Raw genomic sequence first — 19,567 nt, forward strand, 5'->3', positions numbered from 1 at the left:
GTATTACTGACAATGAAAAATACCTTTCTTTTGATACTCTCATATGTATGGGCTCAAAATGTGTTCATAAATATTTTGTACTTGTAAATCAGGATTTGTATGTGTAAAAAAGATTTGTGTGTGGACTTAGCCAAAAAAAACCCTGCAAGTTACAAGTACAAATTTTGACCCTATTTTTCTTCATTTCATCTGATTGGTCAATGTCATGTCAATCACAAATGTAACAATCCAATCAGAGAACAGATGGGTTTGGCTGTTGGAGGGGCGCTTTTTTTTGAACTGGGTTTTCTTTGGCTAAGTCCACACACAAATCTTTTTTATACATACACAAATTCTTTTTACACATACAAATCCTGATTTACAAGTACAAAATATTTATGACCACATTTTGAGCCCATACATATACAGTATTTTATGCATATCTGAGGTCGGGTGAAAGCCTCATCAGGTTTGTTTAACACTAAAAAGCAGCTGTTGTTACCATGGAACACCGGTCACATGTTCAATGCTCGATCCAGCAAAAACTAGAACCAATGTAGATGATTCATTGATGTTTCTCACAGGACATCGGGCATCTTTTTTACCATTCTCATTAACCGTTAAGCCTAACTAGCCTGATTTTACTCTTCATTCTTGGATTTTGAAGCTTCACTGGGTTTATGAACAGCCAGAAGCATTCCTGGTGCTGTATTTGTTTTCCCATCACACTCTAGCACAGGTCAGACATGGTTCACAAACTCTGCATCTAGCCGGTCTCCACACTTGTTGACACTGAAATGGACTAAGAGAAATAAACGGTGCACGATACAGTTATTAAAAGTAAATGTGCAGGAGCAGCAGCTGCTTGACTACAGTGGATTGCGAGCAGCTTTAGAGGCGGTGAGAAGTGGCTGAGTGGCTCAGCAGGGCTGTGTATATGTAGGCCGTGTTCTGCATGTTATTTCCTTGAAGTCATCAGACCTACGCTCCCCCATCAGGAAAAGGCTCTTATGATAAGTGGCAGCCATGAAATATGCACAGCCTGTCGTAGCCGCCTGCATTGCTTCGTGGAGCCTCGCTTCGCTTCCTTGTCCCCTCCCTCCATCTTATTCTCCCAGCCACTGTCCCTTCTTAATGCTTTTTTCTTCTTGCCTCCCTTCATTGTTGTTCAATGCCGCCCTCTCCTTTTCATCTTATATTGTTTCTCTTTTCCAATTGCTCAGCAAAACCCCCGTCTGTCAGCCCTCATCACTCTAATCTCTCTGTCTTCTTACCTCCTTTGCTCTCTCTCACTGTCCTCCGTCCTGTCATTCTCTTTTAAAATCAAATCAGTTCGGTCTCCACGGACAGAAACGGAGCGTGCGTTTGTGTGAGAATGACACGAATAAAGAGCAAGTAAATGAGGGGCTGAAATAAAAAATATGAAAGCATGGAGCCACGGAGCCACAGACAGTTCCTGCAGCAGATTAAAACGTACACAGTGCACTCGAAAACACACTAAACACCTTGTAATGCGTCATTGAAATTCTTTATTTTGGGTATGTCGGCTTTTCTTGAAAAACAAGCAAAAAAAAAGAAAAGAAAAAAGAATGGCACATGGAAAGCATTTTTAAAGCATTTTTTTCTTTCCTTTTTTCAGTATATACCTATGCTCATACATAACGTTAATAACAGTAGCTGGAATCACACAGTCTTTGAAGCACTGCTGACACAGAAACATGGATCATCCTAATATGTTAAATATATATCATATCTAACTAATAAAAAAGGTTAAAAAAAAGTTGTTTTTTTCATGCACAGTCCTTTTTTGCTTCTCCATCAGCAGGAAGGAATCATCGAAACAGACACAAATCCTGGAGCAAGACTTCTCTTCCCCTCCACATGTATAATTATATGTATATATCAGTTTTTAACAGTAATATATATGTTTCATTATATATATTTCTATAGTTGCTGTTGCTGTTAGATTTCAGTGGCTGAAATAAATACTGACAATGGAGGTTCGACATAGAAAGTAGACACAGGCGACATCGAGTCATAAAACACATTTTCATTCACACTCAAGAAAAACGATAGAAAACTGAAATGTTCTCCCCTGCTGAACTCAGCATTTAAACTCAAAAGACATCCAAACGAGACCGCTTTAATCAAAAGCCAAATTACGGTATATTATAGGCCTCTGTCTCTGCTCGCATCTGATTGGATTAGAGGGACCGTGTGTTACAGTATTCTGCGACAAAATGATGATGATAAAAAATCTTAGCGATGTCAGTTTCCTGCTAACCCTTCCTCACCTTAGACACAACCTTAACTCTATCTGTAGGCGACAGGGCTCTTTTATATCTACCATTTTTAAAAAAAAGTAATGAATTAAGAAAATTACAATCATTGAAGAAGCCCAGAGTATGTGCAACTATAGCTAAATCAGACATTACTGTGAGTATAGCTGTCACATATGATTAATTTACTGTTATCTTTTAAAGCTTCTTAGCATCACTGATAGCTGCCACTCATTCAAGTGAATTTACTGTATGATAGCATTTCTACGCAGTGCACAAACCTCTACAATCTGCTAGCATCGCTTGTTTGGACTGAAGCCGACAGGATAATTGCAATCTATCACCTAATCCCAGTATAAATGATGAACCCCTAAACCTAAGCAAACAGCCAGGTGTGCCAAATAATTTTCACAAAAGGGAATTATATTTGATAGGATAATTATACTGGATCTAAACATTCCTGCAGTTGCTTTTTTGGCTATCAAATAATAAGTGGATCTGCAAGTAAATGGTACCTCCTGCACCAAGACTTTCAATATTTTGGTGGGGACATAGAGGATATATTCTACCCAATCTCAAGTAAGGTCAATTAAAAAAAAAAAAAACCTTGATATTTTCTCCTAAACTCATTTTAAAGAGTTACGTTTGATGGCAATAACAATAATTAACATTTAAACTATGCATTATAAAGATCCCATTCAACTCTGATCAAGTGGATGCCTGAAGACCTCCAACTGCCACCAGAACAAAAACCATCAGCTGCAGATATACAAGAAGAAAGTTACTGAACCAGAGTGTTAACGCACCAACTTTGCAGACAAACAAACCCCCCCAACGACCTCCTCCACTGTCCCTCTTTAATAAGTGGCTAGAGTCAAAGAGACACAAAGCCTGAGCTGAACAGACGTACTGCTAACCTCACCACCTCAATATGTAAATCACTAACAGGATTATTGCTTGCTAGGGAAAACAAAAGAGAAAACACAGAGTTTTCTACTTCAGCAGGCCTACTGTAACATTACCTTCTGTCCCAGTTATTCTTATGGCAAACACAGACAGCAAATCACAGTGGGTTAAACCTCAACTCCTACTTCTAGAAAAGTAGACCAAAAACCCAGGAAAGCCTGATATATTGTTCTGATTTTCTGTTTCTCTGTCCTTAAAGAAACTTTTCATAGGCTAAGTGACTTTTAAAGATGCTCAAGGACTTAAACATGCATTTTGACAGCAGAGACCTGGGCCCACTTTTGACTTTCAGACAAGAAATCCTAACCTGCAAATCAGCTGTGTGTTTGAGGTGGTGCTTTCCAAGGTCTACAGAGGTGGAATTTGGCATCACTGTTCATCCAAACTAAAATTTTTTTGGACTTTCTAAAGCCCTAGCCGCACAGACCTAGAGACCAACCTGTGACCCCTAGCATCAACCACTTGATGAGAGGATACTAGTGGATACCAGTAGATATTAGTGGATATGAGTGGAGACTCGTCAACTGGTTGGTGCTAGAGATTGATTGATGCACTGCTATGTGAACTTGATCTAAAAGAGGTATACGATGATGCTGCACCAAAAACCTTCTTGGGATTGCGTTGCTCACCTTTAAAACTTTTCTTCAAACTCTCACCAACTGAAGCAGTGAAACCATGAGAAGTGCAATGCAAAACTAGAAAGGCCAAACTGTCTCCAGTTTGTGGCAAATTTACTTCAAGTTTCACTGCCAGTCAGAAAGTAGTTGGAGACTGTTTGCAAAGAAGCCAGTGTCTTCTTTGCAAACTGTGGGTGACTGTGGCAATCAAGGATCAAGTTTTTGGTGTAGCACCCTCTTTGTGACCAATTTCACCTACCAACTGTTACCAACCACTTGCCAACCAGTCCTAGTGACCGGAGGTTGCGAGAGGTTGCCAACTGGTCTCTAAAGGGTTTGGATCACTCTTGTGACTAGAAAGAGATGTACCTTTTTGACTGCTAGTAAAACATTTTATTCTAATTTCTTTTATTTCTTTCCTAAAATGCAAATAGATTTTTCTATTCTGCCTCTACCACATTAATACTGCTCGATTTAAAGAGGGCTGCCGACATTTACCACGCTAACAAAAGTAAAAGGTTGTATGGACTCACAAAAATGCAAACACATAAGTGTGTTTGCATAGACAGTACTTGTTCCCTAACACAAACACGCTTATACCGACACACACACACACACACACACACACACACACACACACACACACACACACACACACACACACACACACACACACACACACACACTGTAAACAAATGGTCAGATATTGGAATCATGCTTTTATAAAACACAAAGAAATAACTGCTAGTCTTTTTCATCGCTTAAATACTGCTTAACAGACATCAGATCAGAGTACAAGAAATGGCATTATCTATTTGTCTGACTCAAACCCTCGGTAAAGACTACATTTCCCAACAGCATTTTTTATGGACAGAAATTACATGCAATCTGATATTTGTGGTACAAACCTGAAAACTCGCAGTATTAATTATTAAAATAATACTCCATGAGCAAATATGCTAAAATGCAGTTGGGAGATAAGGTCCAGGGCTACTCTTGATATAGAAACTCATGCATGCATGTCAAGCATTCCAGTTTATAGGTATAAACACACAGACACTATTATTAATATAAGCCCACTAAGAAGCACACTAAAATTATAGGCTTATCAAAATGCACTGGAAAAGCTGAGGAATGGGTAAAAGAAAAGCTAAATCACATTTCCCACCTGAATAAAAGTTAGAAAATGGAGTGCCAAAGCTATGTTACACAGGACGTCTCGCGGTTGTTTAGTTGTGAAATCCTATAGTTAGATTGTAAAAGTTTTAGTAAATGCATTTATTAAAATATAATCACCCTTTTAGTCACACCCTAACTGTGCTATATGAAATCCAATTATTTTGGTCCCTCGGTTTCGAAATCCATGATTTATGAACTTTAAAAGATCCTAATTAATTTCTAATCCTTTATCTGATTGCGCATGCTAAATTAAACCCAAACTCTTTGTTCACACTGCAAGCAACACAATTTGAAAATCACCCAAGATGCAAAAAAAGACAGATTTAGAAAGCACGTCAGATGCTTCTTGGTATGTACTGTGTCATGCATGCTATTGTTCTAAACTGGTTTAGAACGATCATCCGCAACACTTAAACCACCGACAGCAGAAATGAATAACACACCAGCAGCTTTTGACTTTGCAGCATAATGCTGCAAAACGTCTTCAGGAATGCTTTTAAAGAGCTCAAGGTCTTAACTTCCAAATTCCCCAGATCTAACTTACACGATCTGCTGCTGACATCTTGGTGCTCGATATCACAGGACATCTCAGGGACTCTTGTGTGTCTGCAATGAGTCAGAGCTGTTCTGGTGATATGAGAGGGATTTAGGCAACAAAAGCCAGGTGGTTTTAATGTTGCGGATGATTGATGTATAGTAATAACCCTCTCAGTGCTAAGAAAAGGCTAACTGCATACTGTATGCTGCACTGTACTAAGTTACAGCTGTGATTTGATTGTGTTTAATCGTGACAAATTTGTATAAATGCATTTATCCAAAGCTCTCAATGAAATCTGTAATTAAATCGTGCTACAGCACACGAAATCAAGCTTTTAAATCTCAAGAAGGGGCCAACAAATTATCCAAGCTGCAACAGTGTGAACAATGTGTGTTCTTCTCATAAAACCTTACTTTGTCTGTCAGTTTAACGACACAATCATCAGAAATCATCAGAAATTTAAGATGGCACGTTTGCGCATGCGTGCGTGTATCTCAGGGTTAGGTAGGGATTGATCCTGAAGAAACAGTTGTGTATGTTTGCGTGTGTGTCCATGTGTCCATGCGTGAGCTGTAATCAAGCCTGCTCGGTGGCAGTGGTGGCAGCAGCATTTCCTGTGAACTCTGGGTTGATAAAGGAGAATCCCTGGAACTCGTCTTGGTCCAGATTCTGAATCACTTCCTCATCTGGAGGGGTCAGCACTGGCGGGTGGCGTGTGAAAAAACGGTCAAAGTTTTCGGCATCTCGTCCACACTGTTAAGGGAGGGAGGGCGGGGAGGGATGGAGTACAAGGCAGGGGGGGATTTGGGAAGGGGAAGAGTGGGAATGGATAGGAGTGGATGGATCAAAGTTGGGTGGGGGGTAGAAGGAGAGGAAAACAAAAGAAGGGGGGGATGGCAGGTTGAACCAGGGTGTGAGATGACATCACTTTGAACAAGGTTTCAAATATCAGAACAAGTGGCAGTACTTGGGGTGCGCTTGATTTAACTCTCCATTAGTCATGCATAAAATGCCATTTTTTAATTAGAAGTGAAAAAAGAAAAGAGTAAATCACTTCTTGGAGAAGATAAATGAAGCACGCCTCAGGTATGCTTTCCCTTTTTCAAATATTTGAAGCATTTTCAACTCAAACTTCCAAACAAGGTTACTGAAGTCTCAAACAGCCTATGGAAGTGCACTACACCGAACTGGTGACCATGCAAGCATTAATGCATGGCGTGTGGACTTTTCCCCTTTATTTGGCAAAAACAAACAAACGAACAGATTTTTCTGCTTTCTTTTAAGGACAGCGGTTGCAAAACTTGGATTTAAATGGATTTCTAAACAGCCGCACTAGAAAAGGCTTAAAGCCACAAGATAATTATTGGTGTAATTGTGGGTTAATTATATGCTGCAGCCGTGGAGACCTGCAGAGATTTGATAGACCAAATCAGATCATCAGGACTGGGGAAAAAAGGCTCTGGATTTTTGCTTAGGAAATGTGCAGTTTGCCAAAATAATTTACTAACCTTCACAATATCCTACATGTGACACTTAACTGAAACCCTTGACATGTGGCTTTCATGATCCAATCTGAGTCTCGGCAACAGTCAGCACTTACAAAGACGTAACTGGTGCCAGAGTGAAATCATCTCCTCTACGTAGTGTCCAATTTACATCAGATGGAATCTGTTTTCTCGTCCTTTTCCTTCCTCTGACCATTGGGAAGCCAAATCAAGCTTATATACCCTTGAGATGCGTTCCCATCTAAGTACATAAAACTGGTTATTAACTTGAAAACTATATTTTTCCCGGCAGTATCCCTCACAGGGACGGTGGGCTGAGCTACTTCCTGCCCCCTCCCCCATCTCCATCACTGCACTGAGCTTTAATTAACACAACAAGGATTCAGTGTCCTCTGACAACATCACCCAGAGGAAAACTACAAACTCATTAAATCTCTGCAACTCCAAAAAAACCTAATGAAATTAAGCCAAAGTGTTTATAGTTTGGGGAAATAATGTGAAATGAGAAATACGCCAGGGTCAGTAGTATTTGCAGCTAATTACTCACATTTGTTTAACCTGTTTGGGGAGGCAGATGGGAAAAATCAGCCGAGAAGGGAAATAAAATGAGTGCCACAAAGTTTAGAAGTTTATGGAAAGTCAAAGAGCCACAACCCGAGGGACACCATGGAGGTAACGGGGTTCATTTTGGGAATTGTCCGTTTAGAAGAAAAAAAAAAAACTGGACAAAAGTATTAGTTACTATATTATTTAGAAGTTGTAATAGTTTAAACTGTATACTACTGTAAGATTTTTGTAGTGCACTCCAGGTTTCATTTGAGACTTCCCACAGAGCATGCAAATAAATATATACGAAAAAACCGTGAACATAGAGGACAAATAAAATGTGTAGATGAAAGGACAGATGGCTTGATGGATGGAGTAGTGGGAAGATGGATGGATGGATAATATCTTTGTGAGGATGATGGAGAAAAAGACAGACACTGGGTTGCTGAAAAGACAGATGAGTGGAAACACGGCACAGCGATACAGTAACTACCAAACAAAATGGTATTTGGAACATTTTTTAGATGTCAGGTGGATGAAGGAGGCAGCCAGTCAGTCTGTCTGTTGGATGATCGGTCAGTCATTCATTAATTCATCAGCTCCTGTTTGTCAGCTAATTCATTAAAGCATCAGTAGCACATAAAGCCACAAACTGACAAAAATCAACAAAATATTAACAAATTAATTCCTGATCAAACCAATAAGGCCTATTGGAATCAAATATCCTCCAGAAACAACAACCCACACCAAAACAGCATCAAAGAAACAAACTTACTATAAATGTTTGTCTGTCTCCTACAAATTATTTTTCCATGCTATTATTTCCTCATTAAAACGGCTCCTTTTCACATTTTTTTTAATGCAAAATAAGCATAAGAATTTTGTTTATTATGAATAAAGTAAACAATGTGTTGCATAAGGAAAATGTAAAAGATAATCATAATGCTAATGATTAGTATTATGAGTTATATTGTAAATAAAACATACAGTACTGTACGGAAGTTTTGAGTAACCCCTCATTTCTTTACATTTAAACTCAGAGGAATTGTTTTTTCTCTTGTCTTTTTTTAAGTGGTCCTGAGCAAGAGTTCTCCGGGTTTTCTGAAGTTTTAAACATTTTTTTTTGGCTGCTTTTTCCCTAATTTTCAGTTGAGTTCTTGTTTCTAACCATTTTCTGAGAATTTCTTTTTTTGATAGACCACTGAATACTGGCCTATGAATCATTCAAGCATAAAAACTACTCAACTCAAGAATCAGTCTTTTGTCTACTCAGACAAAGAAACAGTTTTAATTTGTATTTTAGGCACTTTCCTGTTAGTAGCCTGTTAGAAAAACACATCATTCAGCATCAATGACCAAGATAAAGCAGTTTGAAGGGCATCAAACGGTATTTTTGCACCAGCAAGGTCAATTCCAAAAAGCTATCGGTCAAAAACTTGGCATTTCTGGGTGGAAATAGTCTTGGTGGAAGAGTGGGTGACAAGAAGCGATTCTTAAGGAAGGGAAACAGGGAGAAAAGGCTGTGATATGTTAAATTACACAAGAACTGGACTGAAAGTTAGTGGCAACAGATCTTATGGAGTGATGAATCCAAATTTGAGATTTTTGGTTCAAAGAGTGAGCGTCTGCATCTGTAAAACATGGAGGAGGCTCTGGTTTGGTGCCTAATTTCAGCCAGTGAGGTTGGGGATCTTGTCAAAATTGAATTATGAACATAAAAAACTACCATCTGGAAAGCGTGTGATTGGAAATGATTTCATTCTTTTGCTTAACAGTGATCCCAAAAACACTTCAGAGGCAGCCAAAGCAAACCTGCAGAGCAAAATAAACAGTGGAACACTATCAGTCATGGATTGGCCTCCCCAGAGCCCAGACCTCGACATGATCGAAGCAGTGTGGGATCATCTTGGCAGAGAATAGAAGAAAAGGCAGCAAACATCCAAAGAAGAGCTTTGAATGTCCTTCAAGAAGTCTGGAGAACTATTCCTAAAGACTACTGACAAGAAAGCTGCCTAAGAGAGTTAAAACTCTGTTTTTGTTTATAGATTGTATTTCCATATATGGGGGGTAGCTCAAGACTTTTACACAGTACTGTACAAAAGATTAAAGATTAAACTCTTATGAGTTAAAGATAAAATAATTCAAGTTTCAGGGAATTTGTTTTGTTTTTCTTTTTGCCGCACATCTTCGTGGTGATAAGGCTTTTAGTGAGAAATAAAAGGAGAGCCTCCTTAAAATAACACAGAGACAAAACCCATCACAGGTTACTGAAAGAAATCTGGCAACATAGCACCATAAAAGATCAAAGAACTGCCTTCAGATGCTAAACCGAGCTAAACTTTGATGTGGCGTAAACGCAATGGTTCCAAACCTATTTATTATTGCCACTCAAAGGCAGTAAGAGAGAAAACAGCAAGTGACGGGGCAGGGGTGAGAAAGATACAAGATGTTGGAGAGACGAGATCAAACAGAACAAAGAGAGAGATGAAGAGAAAGGGAGAAAAAGTAGCGATGAGAAGAGCTTAGACAATAGACGGTGTGACTCTGCAGAAACACGTCTAAGTCTTAAAAAAAAAAAAAGCCAGATCCTAATGGAGACCTCTACCACACGAGAACGTACACATGTCCTGAATAAAGAGACACACTGCAGTATTACTGGTCCAACACACACGCATGCACACACACCGCAGGCTGCAGGAAAAGCTCAACTCTGAAAAACTCTTTAGCAGCACTGTAGCCTCAGGCTGCGTGGCTGGGGTTTGTGTGAGTATTAGATGACATCATTCTGACTCGGCTCATGATCAAACTTGTTTTGTCGTAAGTTAAAAAAAAAGAAGTCGTCTAACAACGAACAACACAAACACATTTGCTCTGTACGGACTTATTATCCCCTGGAGGTTTAGTCTAAACTCAGGCTAACCTCAGAGAAACCAAACGCTCTTTTATTTCAACGGCACCAAACTGTAGCTGCCAATTTTCTGCATGTGCATCCAAAAGTGCAGTCAATGTCCAGTATATTTTCATCTAGCCCACGTTCATCACTGAGCCTCTTTTAGTGTTTTCGCCATCAACATCCCCGGCATTGTTATCATCACCGACGCTGCCCTCATCGCCACACATCCTTCAGCATCACTGTCAACATCATGAGCACCATTTCGAGACTTACCTGTGTGCATTGTCCCAAATTAAAGGAAAGGAAAGAGACAGAAACATCACATTGATAGTGAAAAGATGAGTAAGCCAAGAGAAAGGTAGTTGTTGAAAGAAAATAGGAAGGAGAAGGAAATTAGAATAAAAGAAGAGAAGAGAGAGTTTTTATTATGAGTTTAACCTCTAATGAATTAAACTCCACGTCTCTACTCCGGTCGAAGAGTATTTTGCGCACTTATTATTGTGCGACTTGTGACTTGCACATGCTTATCTGCGGTCATGTCGGGTTTGGCGGGGACGGACTTACAGCTCTCGGTTTGAAGGGTGGTTGCACCTCCTTGTTCTCCAGTTTCTCCCAGTCCATGTAGCGGAAGAAGCTGTGCTCTCTGATGTCTCTCTCCCCCTCTGGACCACAGCCCAGGCGTTTCGCTGGATGCTTTGTCATCAGCTGTGCAGACATGGAGAAGAGAAACGATTACTGTGTGTCCACCTTGCTTTTTTTTTGTTTGTTTTTTTAAGTGAATGCTTATTCATCTTTCTACCTTTCTGGTAGTCTTGACACTGCAAAAAAAGCTAGTAGCCACATTAGCATCTCTGTGAGGCTGCATTTTCATGCATCTGTGCTGTGAAGTAAACCTTACATTTACAATACTAACATATTGATGTTTAGCAAATATGATGTTTACCACGCTCACCGTCATAGTTTCAGAGAACAGTGCATTGTAATTGCTAACTGGCACTAGATTTAAGCTATAACTGAGAAAATAAAGTCAAGGCCAAGAGACAAGTTGGCGTCTCCCTGGCAACTTTTGATAACTAATGAAAAATCTGTGGTTCCTGATTGGTTGGTTTAAGTTGCCGGCTGCAGCGTAGGTGAAATCAGTCTAAAAGAGGGTTTTTCACCAAAAACCTCCTTCCCACATAGCAAAATTGGTATGGCCCGGATCTGGCCCACACAATGTGGTTACACATGGTCCACATACCACAAAGAATGACGGCCCTTTGGTGGCCCAGATCAAGTTTGCCAGTGGTAATCCGCACATGGGCCAGCACAAGGCCAGTTGCAGACACACCAGTGGTCTTGTGGTGGTCCAGAACAGTTTCATGTCTGGCCGGAACATAATAGTGCAAAAGACAAAACTCTTTAGACTGATTCTTATACAGCGCTTTTCTACTCCCCACATTACTCAAAGTGCTCTACATGCCACATTCACACACTACCTCTAAACTGAGTGCTTCCTAACTACATTCATACTCTTGACAGGCAAACTGGAGGTGCCAGGGATCGAACCACTAACCTTCCGATCAGTAGGTGACCTGCTCTACCGCCTGAGCTACAGCCACCCAGTGGTAAACATGAGTAAACCCTCACTAGGTTTTGGATAAAGTGTACACTCACAAACCTGTCAAACCTGCATTTGAAACATTGGCCACCGTAGCAGTATAGTATTGCAACATGGCATGTGGGTCTTCTAACTAAAATAGGAAAATAGGAACATAAATAGTGCCATCATTGCCAGATCTGGCCCACATCTGGTTGACATACACCCTGCCATGACACCAGTCACTCAGAAGTGCCAGCTTGATGCCGGATCCAGGGAAGACCTGTTTTCTATGGGCCTGGGCCACATACACCAAACCACAATCGGGCCAGATATGGCATGCCATAGCATAAACATTGACATCATTGCCAGACCTGACACACATCTGGTTGACATACACCCTGCCATGACATAGGGTCAGTCAGAAGTGCCAACTTGATGCCGGAGCCGGGGAAGACCTGTTTTCTATGAGCCTTGGCCACATACACCAAACTACAACCAGGCCAGATGTGGCATGGCATCACATAAACAGTGCCATCTACGCCAGGCCTGGCCCATATCTGGATGACATACCACTTACCATGCCCGAAGTCAGCCAGCAGTGCTGGCTTGACATCAGATCCGGGTCAGACGTGTCTGCTATGTGGGTTGTGATTGCTTTGGTCCATGGCAGATCACTGATGTCAAACTACTCGCCATGTGCTAATGAAACTGCGCCTTACTGCTGCAACCACCGTGTTTTGAAAGGGTTTACTTTGTTCACGGTGTGTGTCACACTTTTCACTTTTTCACTACTGCTTGGCGAGTAGCTGGTGAGTGTTTGCAGAAAAGTTACCGTCTTTCATACAAACTACTGGTGACCAAAGTAATCACAAAGATGATGACCAGTCTGCTAATATGGCATCAGTGCATGCAGGAAGGATTCTGACTTAGAGGTGTTCAGTCATAATCCTGCAGCTAGGACTCCAGGCTTCAAAAACCAATTGGTGATGCTTTTTGACTTTTATATAGGTGTTGTGGATCATTAGTCTAAATGCAATTAGAATACAAGAACTCATAATGTCTGCAAAAAACTTCACTGCAATCCACTGAAGAGCTGTTGAGATATTTTAGTGTGGATCAAAATGATATAGTGATCCGACAGCTAACATTACAAGCCCTGGAGCAATGCTTCTGGTGTTGCCAAAACATTAAACGAGCTGTTTAATCATTTCGTCTTTGCCAAAGGAAAAATGTTGTTTTAAGTGTTAACCGTTTCCAAGTTACAAATGATCTGCAGGAAACTACACTTCAGGAAACTCATGATTTTACAACTTTTTATTTTCATGTGTACACACAGTTACATAAAGGAAGTAGGAGCCATATTACTAACCTGCAAGAGGAGTCTAAATCTGATCTGTGCTCAACAGTGTGCTACTCCAGTGCCCCAAATTTCCCCTTTGGAATCATTAAAGTTTCATCTCATTTATTCCTGATTCCTGCCCTGGGTTTAAACCACAATTCTTCCACTTTCATTGCTGTTTATGAAAAAGCTCATTATAGTTATTAGAGTTTCTTAATCCTTAATTTTAACCATCCTTCCATTTTACTGTCATCTTGCATGCCTCTCCCTGGGGAGCAAATACAAGCCACCAAGTAACAGCCTGCAGACAAATGAATAACTGTTGTCTTTCTTTCCTCTTTTGCCACAGTAGTCATCCGCAGGCGTAATTAAAGACCGTTTATAATGTCTGTCCACACAAAACCTCCATGGGGGAGTGATGCTACAGTGAGTGTGTGTGTGGGTGGGGCGTGCCTCCCTTAGGAGCAGCAGTCATAACTCATTACATTGCAGCAAGAATAACATTTTCCAGGGGTCAGTCAATCTTGCACTGCTTGCACATGCGCATGAATCTGCATGAAACACATTGGCAGCTCATAATGCATGGGCGCGCACACAAATCCACTTTCTCTACCTAAAGTAACAGGCATAGCGATATATATATATACAGGTGTACCTGACCACTAATGCTGGGAGTTGTCTGATTTGTATGAAAGTGAGTTGATTCAGATGCTGTGGCATTGGTTTAGGGTCACCGGGCACTGGAGTCTAACCCTGCTGTCATAGGCTGAATGAACAGATACAGACTGGACAGCTGGACAGTGTCAAAGACCTGAAGAATCACATTTGTCAGTTATTTGTACATCAGTGTGTTATAATCTGACTCTTGTCATGTAGCAACAGTTTTAAGGCACATTTAAAAAACACAGCTGTCCTACAGTAGATTAAAATCCCTTTAGTGACTTCATTTTAAAAGTGAAACCCCAAACTTGTCACCTATTGAACAGTAGGTACAGGTACAGCAGCTAGTTTTCTGTAAAGAAAAGCTGCAGTGAATATGAACGAACCCTTTTTCACTCATCAGGAGAAAGACAGAGCATCGTATTCAGTCGACCACATAGCAGCCAAACTAAAATTGGGCCACTGACTGCGGATAATAATGGCATATGTGAAAATGACAGGATTTCCCTCATCTCTATACTAATGGGCAATTACCATCTGGCAAACACTAGTTTGACATGCTGTCAATGTATAATGTAATTTCCCTTGGATTTGATTAAATACCTGAAACTCTCATAGATCAACAGGAATAAAGTTATCTGCCTATACTAACCATGTACATCTGCAGTCTTCATTTTGAAGGGTATGCTTCCAGTTTTAACCCAATAAGTCACCAATATTTTAAGTTTCCACAAATATCTCGGAGTACAGCTGGCTGCATTTGTATGTATACATTTGTATGCATCCAATTAGTAAAACATACATAGAGCGGGCTCTGTGTATGTGTGTTGGTAGGCTAACTTCTTTAATGAATACACGCAAGCCACTTTGCAACCCACCTCCACCCCAGCTCCTTTTCATGCTGTATTTGACTTGGTATCATTTCTGTTCTCACTAATGCCTCCATTTTTTCTGCATGGAGGACCTTGCTGCTGCTCTCCCTGCCTCTGGCTTTCCATGTAAGCACAGAAGGGACCCATCCCATGCAGATGGAAATCATTTACATGATTGCAATGTTGGAGATGGGCCATCTGAGACTGAGATCAACTGAAGATCCACAGCGCTGCGATATCAATGCATCTAGGCAGGATTCTGACTTAGAGGCGTTCGGTAATAACCCTTCAGAGGGTAGCTTCACACCAAACACATACACCAACCCGCGGTTCCTCTCATACAGAGCAGGATTGCTATTGCAGCAACACATCATCAGTAGTGTGACAGTCTGGCTCGAGGGCCATGACAAACAATTTATTAACTGAATGGGGTTAAAAACCATAATATTTCATGAGTGTGCTAAAGAGTGTTATCTATGTGTCAGTATTTGGATGGGGGATTCAATGTTAAGGATGCATAATGTTGTATGGTGTAAAACCTAAAATAACCAGGCCAAACAAACAAATAACACAGTGCTGGATGGATGGAGAGAAGGGCCACGTGCTCCCAGGTTGCAGGTTCTTGGTGCCACCAAGGGTGACATCACTATGAACTCTTGGCTGCCACAGGCCAGTTATCACTGTGGTAACATTTCTGACGCCTCCTACTTAAAACCCCAAAACTCAGACGGATCATGCGGCCCTGCTTTTCATTTGCCCGTCTGCTCCATGGGAAGTTTCTGTCCTCTCTGATCTCAGGACCGCTGTTTGACAGGTGTACCGCCCCAGTCACACTCCCCCTGCCACTGTCCCAACACTGTGTGGGTTCTCTCCGGGTACTCCTGCTTCCTCCCACAATCCAAAGACATGCAGCTAGTGGGGTTACATTAAATGGTGATTCTAAATTGCCCACAGGTGTGAATCTGAGTGTGAATGGTTGTCTGTCTCTTTGTGTTATGGCAGCTGGGATAGGCTCCAGCGCCCCCCTGCAACCCTGAATTGGATAAGTGGAAGAAAATGGATGAATGAATAAACTTCATACTTGCGACTGTCCTCATGAGGCCCAGAGATTTCATTCACAAAGCTTCCTGTGGTTAGTGCAGAAAGAGAACAGTGGCAGAAAACACTTTTGCGCTTTTGTGTGCACCTGTGTTCGCTTTTGTGAGGACACATCTGAGCAATTACTCTTTGCTGTAGAATCAAATGAAGTTGAACAAATCATGTAGCTAACACTGCAGCGCTACAAAACACACTGGAACAGAGTATGTGTGTGTGTGTTTGTGTGCGGGTTGCCCATTGCTGGCTATAAAATATGGATGCTTGATTGGGTGGAAGCAGGGGAGTGGAAATGATCACTCCCTCTCCACACATGTCCTAACCCTCTCCACCTCCCCTCACACACACCCACACACAATTTTTAAGCATTTGATCTAAATACACCAGCCTATTAAAACACTGCATGCTGGCAAGAATTAAACTATTTACTTCTTGTTTGAACTCAGATTACTGAGATGCTGTGAAATCGTGCCGCAACTTCAGCAGAGTTGGACTTTTAATACCTGAAAGTGCGCTAATCATCTGATAATGGATCGGAGGCGTGCAGTGTTGCTTTTATTTGGCTGGCATGGACTTAGTTATTTTCAATTATTTGAAGCCTAAGACATTCAGCTTTCTGTTTTGAAGGAGGTGAGGCAGAGAGACCTGTATCTCTGTTCACACAAACTGAAAACAGATGAGAGTCAGGCACACTGCAATCAGTATGCTTGCTTTTAATCAGACTACTTCTCATTCTTGTCAAGAAATTATCACCTTCTATTAAAAATGATTACTTGAACTGTGGTAATTTTCCCATTACAACAACAGGTTATTTAAGGTAGCGTCCAGCATGTAGACAGAATGCATCAAGCAAAGCACTGAAAAAATCCACTTTATGAACAGAATAATGGAATTATCTTGTAGCATTTAAAATGAAGCCTTCATGTTGTCTTCACATACACACCGAGACTCTCTCTCTCTCTCACACACACACACACACACACACACACACACACACACACACACACACACTGAGTTAACTCAGGCAGTCCTAGCAGGGTGCAGAGGGAGCTCTGGGGGTGGACGGAGGCGAGCTTTCATGCTCCACTGAGGATGCACTGTTGCAGCACTACAACCCGGTAATCATCACTAATACATAACACAGCCAGTGTGGGCGTTTGTAATGCAGCGAACGTACTTGTCAGTAATTTACCTATGAATGCCTTTGCCTTTAAATTTAGTAGGAGGATGTATGACTCAGGTCATGCTGGAACAAATGTGTGCGTGTGTGTCCTCATCCACGCTCGCGCTACACACTGATGTTAATGTGTAGGTGCTTTCTGTGGGTACTGCAGAACTTCAAAAGATAAAATAATATTTTATTGATATTTTTTTCTCTCTCCAGTTTTTTGGTATGTGACGAAGGGTGTGTGACACAAACTGTGTGTCCGCAAAACACAAATAATCCGAGTGCAGCAATCAGGCCTGGCCAGTCTATTCTGAAAAGGAGTTTCTACAGCCAACTGCACAGGCTCAAGCTATTAGAGCCATCTAATGTGTGTGTATGTGTGTGTGATAAAGAGATAGAGGGGATGTACAATGAAAAAAAAAGGCACAACAATAGCTTGACAATGGACACTGCAGAGCGCGAGGGGAAGGATGGACGAGGACAGCGCTACGACAGAGACGGCGGGCGAGATGGAAGTGGGGAAGATAGCGAGAGGGGAACAATGTTGTTTCGCTCCAAATAAATGTTCCACCACAATGGATTTAATTATGCAGATAATTTTGATGTCTCCTTCTTTTCCTCCTTTCACCCTCCTCCCTCTTCCCGCATCCTTTCCTCAAGCGGATTTAATCCCTTCCTCGTTCTCTCCTCGGCATGTTTGTGTTCAAGAGGGAAGAGTGTCAGGAGGATACGGGAAGCGAGACAGAAAGCGGGAGAGTGAGTTTGCGAGGAGGGAGCGAGGTTGAGCTTGAGAGACGGGCAAGGACTCGCGGCTTAAAGCGTGCTTTGTGCGTGTGTGTGTTTTTCGTACACTCACCCCTTTACAGATAGCGACAGCCTCCTTGGACATTGACTTGGGATAGGAGACGTGGTGCTCCATGATTGACTGAAATAACTCATCTTCATCCTCTCCGTCAAATGGAGGCTTGAGAGGACAGGAGAGAAATGAGTGAGGAGAAGCAGAAGGCAGCACAGGACAAATAGAGGATACTTGATTCATTCATTAAAAGCAGCTTTTTTTCTCCCAAGAATCTAAAAGCTGCAGGCCTCTAAATGAAATATTCAGAATTTCAAAATGTCACATCTTAACAATTATTAATGCCACGAGAGAAAATCTCATTATAGCATATAATTTAATAGCTAACCTTTCATTACACAGTGTCACATTTTAAAGGCTGAGATCAGGAGTGTTTGTTTTTATTCACACTCAGCCGTGAATACAAAACGCTGCTCTGAAAGGAGCGTGAATCACACATTCATGTAGATCCAAAGATGGTGTTATATTTTTTTTTTCCTTAACCAAGATTAATAAATCCTTTGTGCAATTACCCACTCTCTCTCTCTCACACACAGACACAGGAACACACACAAATACACACACACACACACACACACACACACACACACACACACACACACACACACACACACACACACACACACACACACACACACACACACACACACACAGACCAACCTGTCCAGCCAGCATCTCGTAGAGCAAGACGCCAAAGGCCCACCAGTCCACAGATTTCCCGTAAGGCTGGTAGGCTATAATCTGAGCATAGGAGACACATTGTTCAGAAATGCTGCAGTCATCGCTTCAGTCTATGATACAAAGGTAGTCAGCATTAAAGAAAATGATCCTATCTGTTAAACAATAGCTCCAGTCAAAAAAAAAAAAAAGTCAACAGTGATAAGTCGTTCTTTCCATCAAGCGTTATTGGCTATTAACTGGGAGACCACATATCACCCATACTGGCTCCCCCTACACCAGCTGCCAGTGAGTCAGGTTTAGAAATCATTTTAAGATTTTATTGTTTGTTTTGAATGCATCGCACTGGGTTGGGTTGACCTCTCTGATCTTTTGACTTTGCACACTCCCACTAGGTTACTGAGGTCTGCTGGTCAAATACTCAAAACTAAACTACTAAAACCCAGAGGAGATCAGGTTTGGCTTTTAGATGCTTTGAAATCTATTTTTAAGTTCTGATCCCTTTGTATTTGTGCTGCTTTATTTATTTATGCTCTCTTTTTTTTAATTGTTTTTATGTATTTTACTCATTTTGTACAACAGCTGCTGTATTTTTAAAAGTGCTTAAAATTAGACTTCACTTTTTCTTGTTATTTGTAATACAAGCACAGTACGCGTCCCCACAGGGTTACTGCCGATACTTAACGAGCACTTAAGGGGCAGAGCAGCATTTTTTTTAAACCAGTACAGGCATTTTGTGGACTGTAGACAACACTGCAGATACTATTTTGTGAAAGACTTTTGTGCACCACATTTATTTTGTATGAGAAAAAAAT

General features: G+C 41.1%; 1 protein-coding gene across 2 annotated transcripts in view; it reads right to left on the reverse strand.

Moving 5' to 3' along the window:
* Window positions 1-19,567, reverse strand: part of prkcbb (protein kinase C, beta b) — a 107,048-nt gene that overhangs the window by 12,774 nt on the left and 74,707 nt on the right. The window contains exons 14-17 of one of the 2 annotated variants that reach the window (XM_024802167.2): window positions 18,735-18,815; window positions 18,075-18,182; window positions 11,067-11,207; window positions 1,486-6,311 (exon numbers count right to left, since the gene is read on the reverse strand). In XM_024802167.2, coding sequence (XP_024657935.1) covers window positions 6,135-6,311; window positions 11,067-11,207; window positions 18,075-18,182; window positions 18,735-18,815 — 507 coding nt within the window. In that variant the 3' untranslated portion in view covers window positions 1,486-6,134. Of the gene's footprint in view, window positions 1-1,485; window positions 6,312-11,066; window positions 11,208-18,074; window positions 18,183-18,734; window positions 18,816-19,567 lie in introns of those variants that run through there. The other variant, XM_024802168.2, reaches the window with a different exon arrangement.

The sequence above is a fragment of the Maylandia zebra genome, linkage group LG4, assembly GCF_041146795.1.
Source record: "Maylandia zebra isolate NMK-2024a linkage group LG4, Mzebra_GT3a, whole genome shotgun sequence".
NCBI lineage: Eukaryota > Metazoa > Chordata > Actinopteri > Cichliformes > Cichlidae > Maylandia > Maylandia zebra.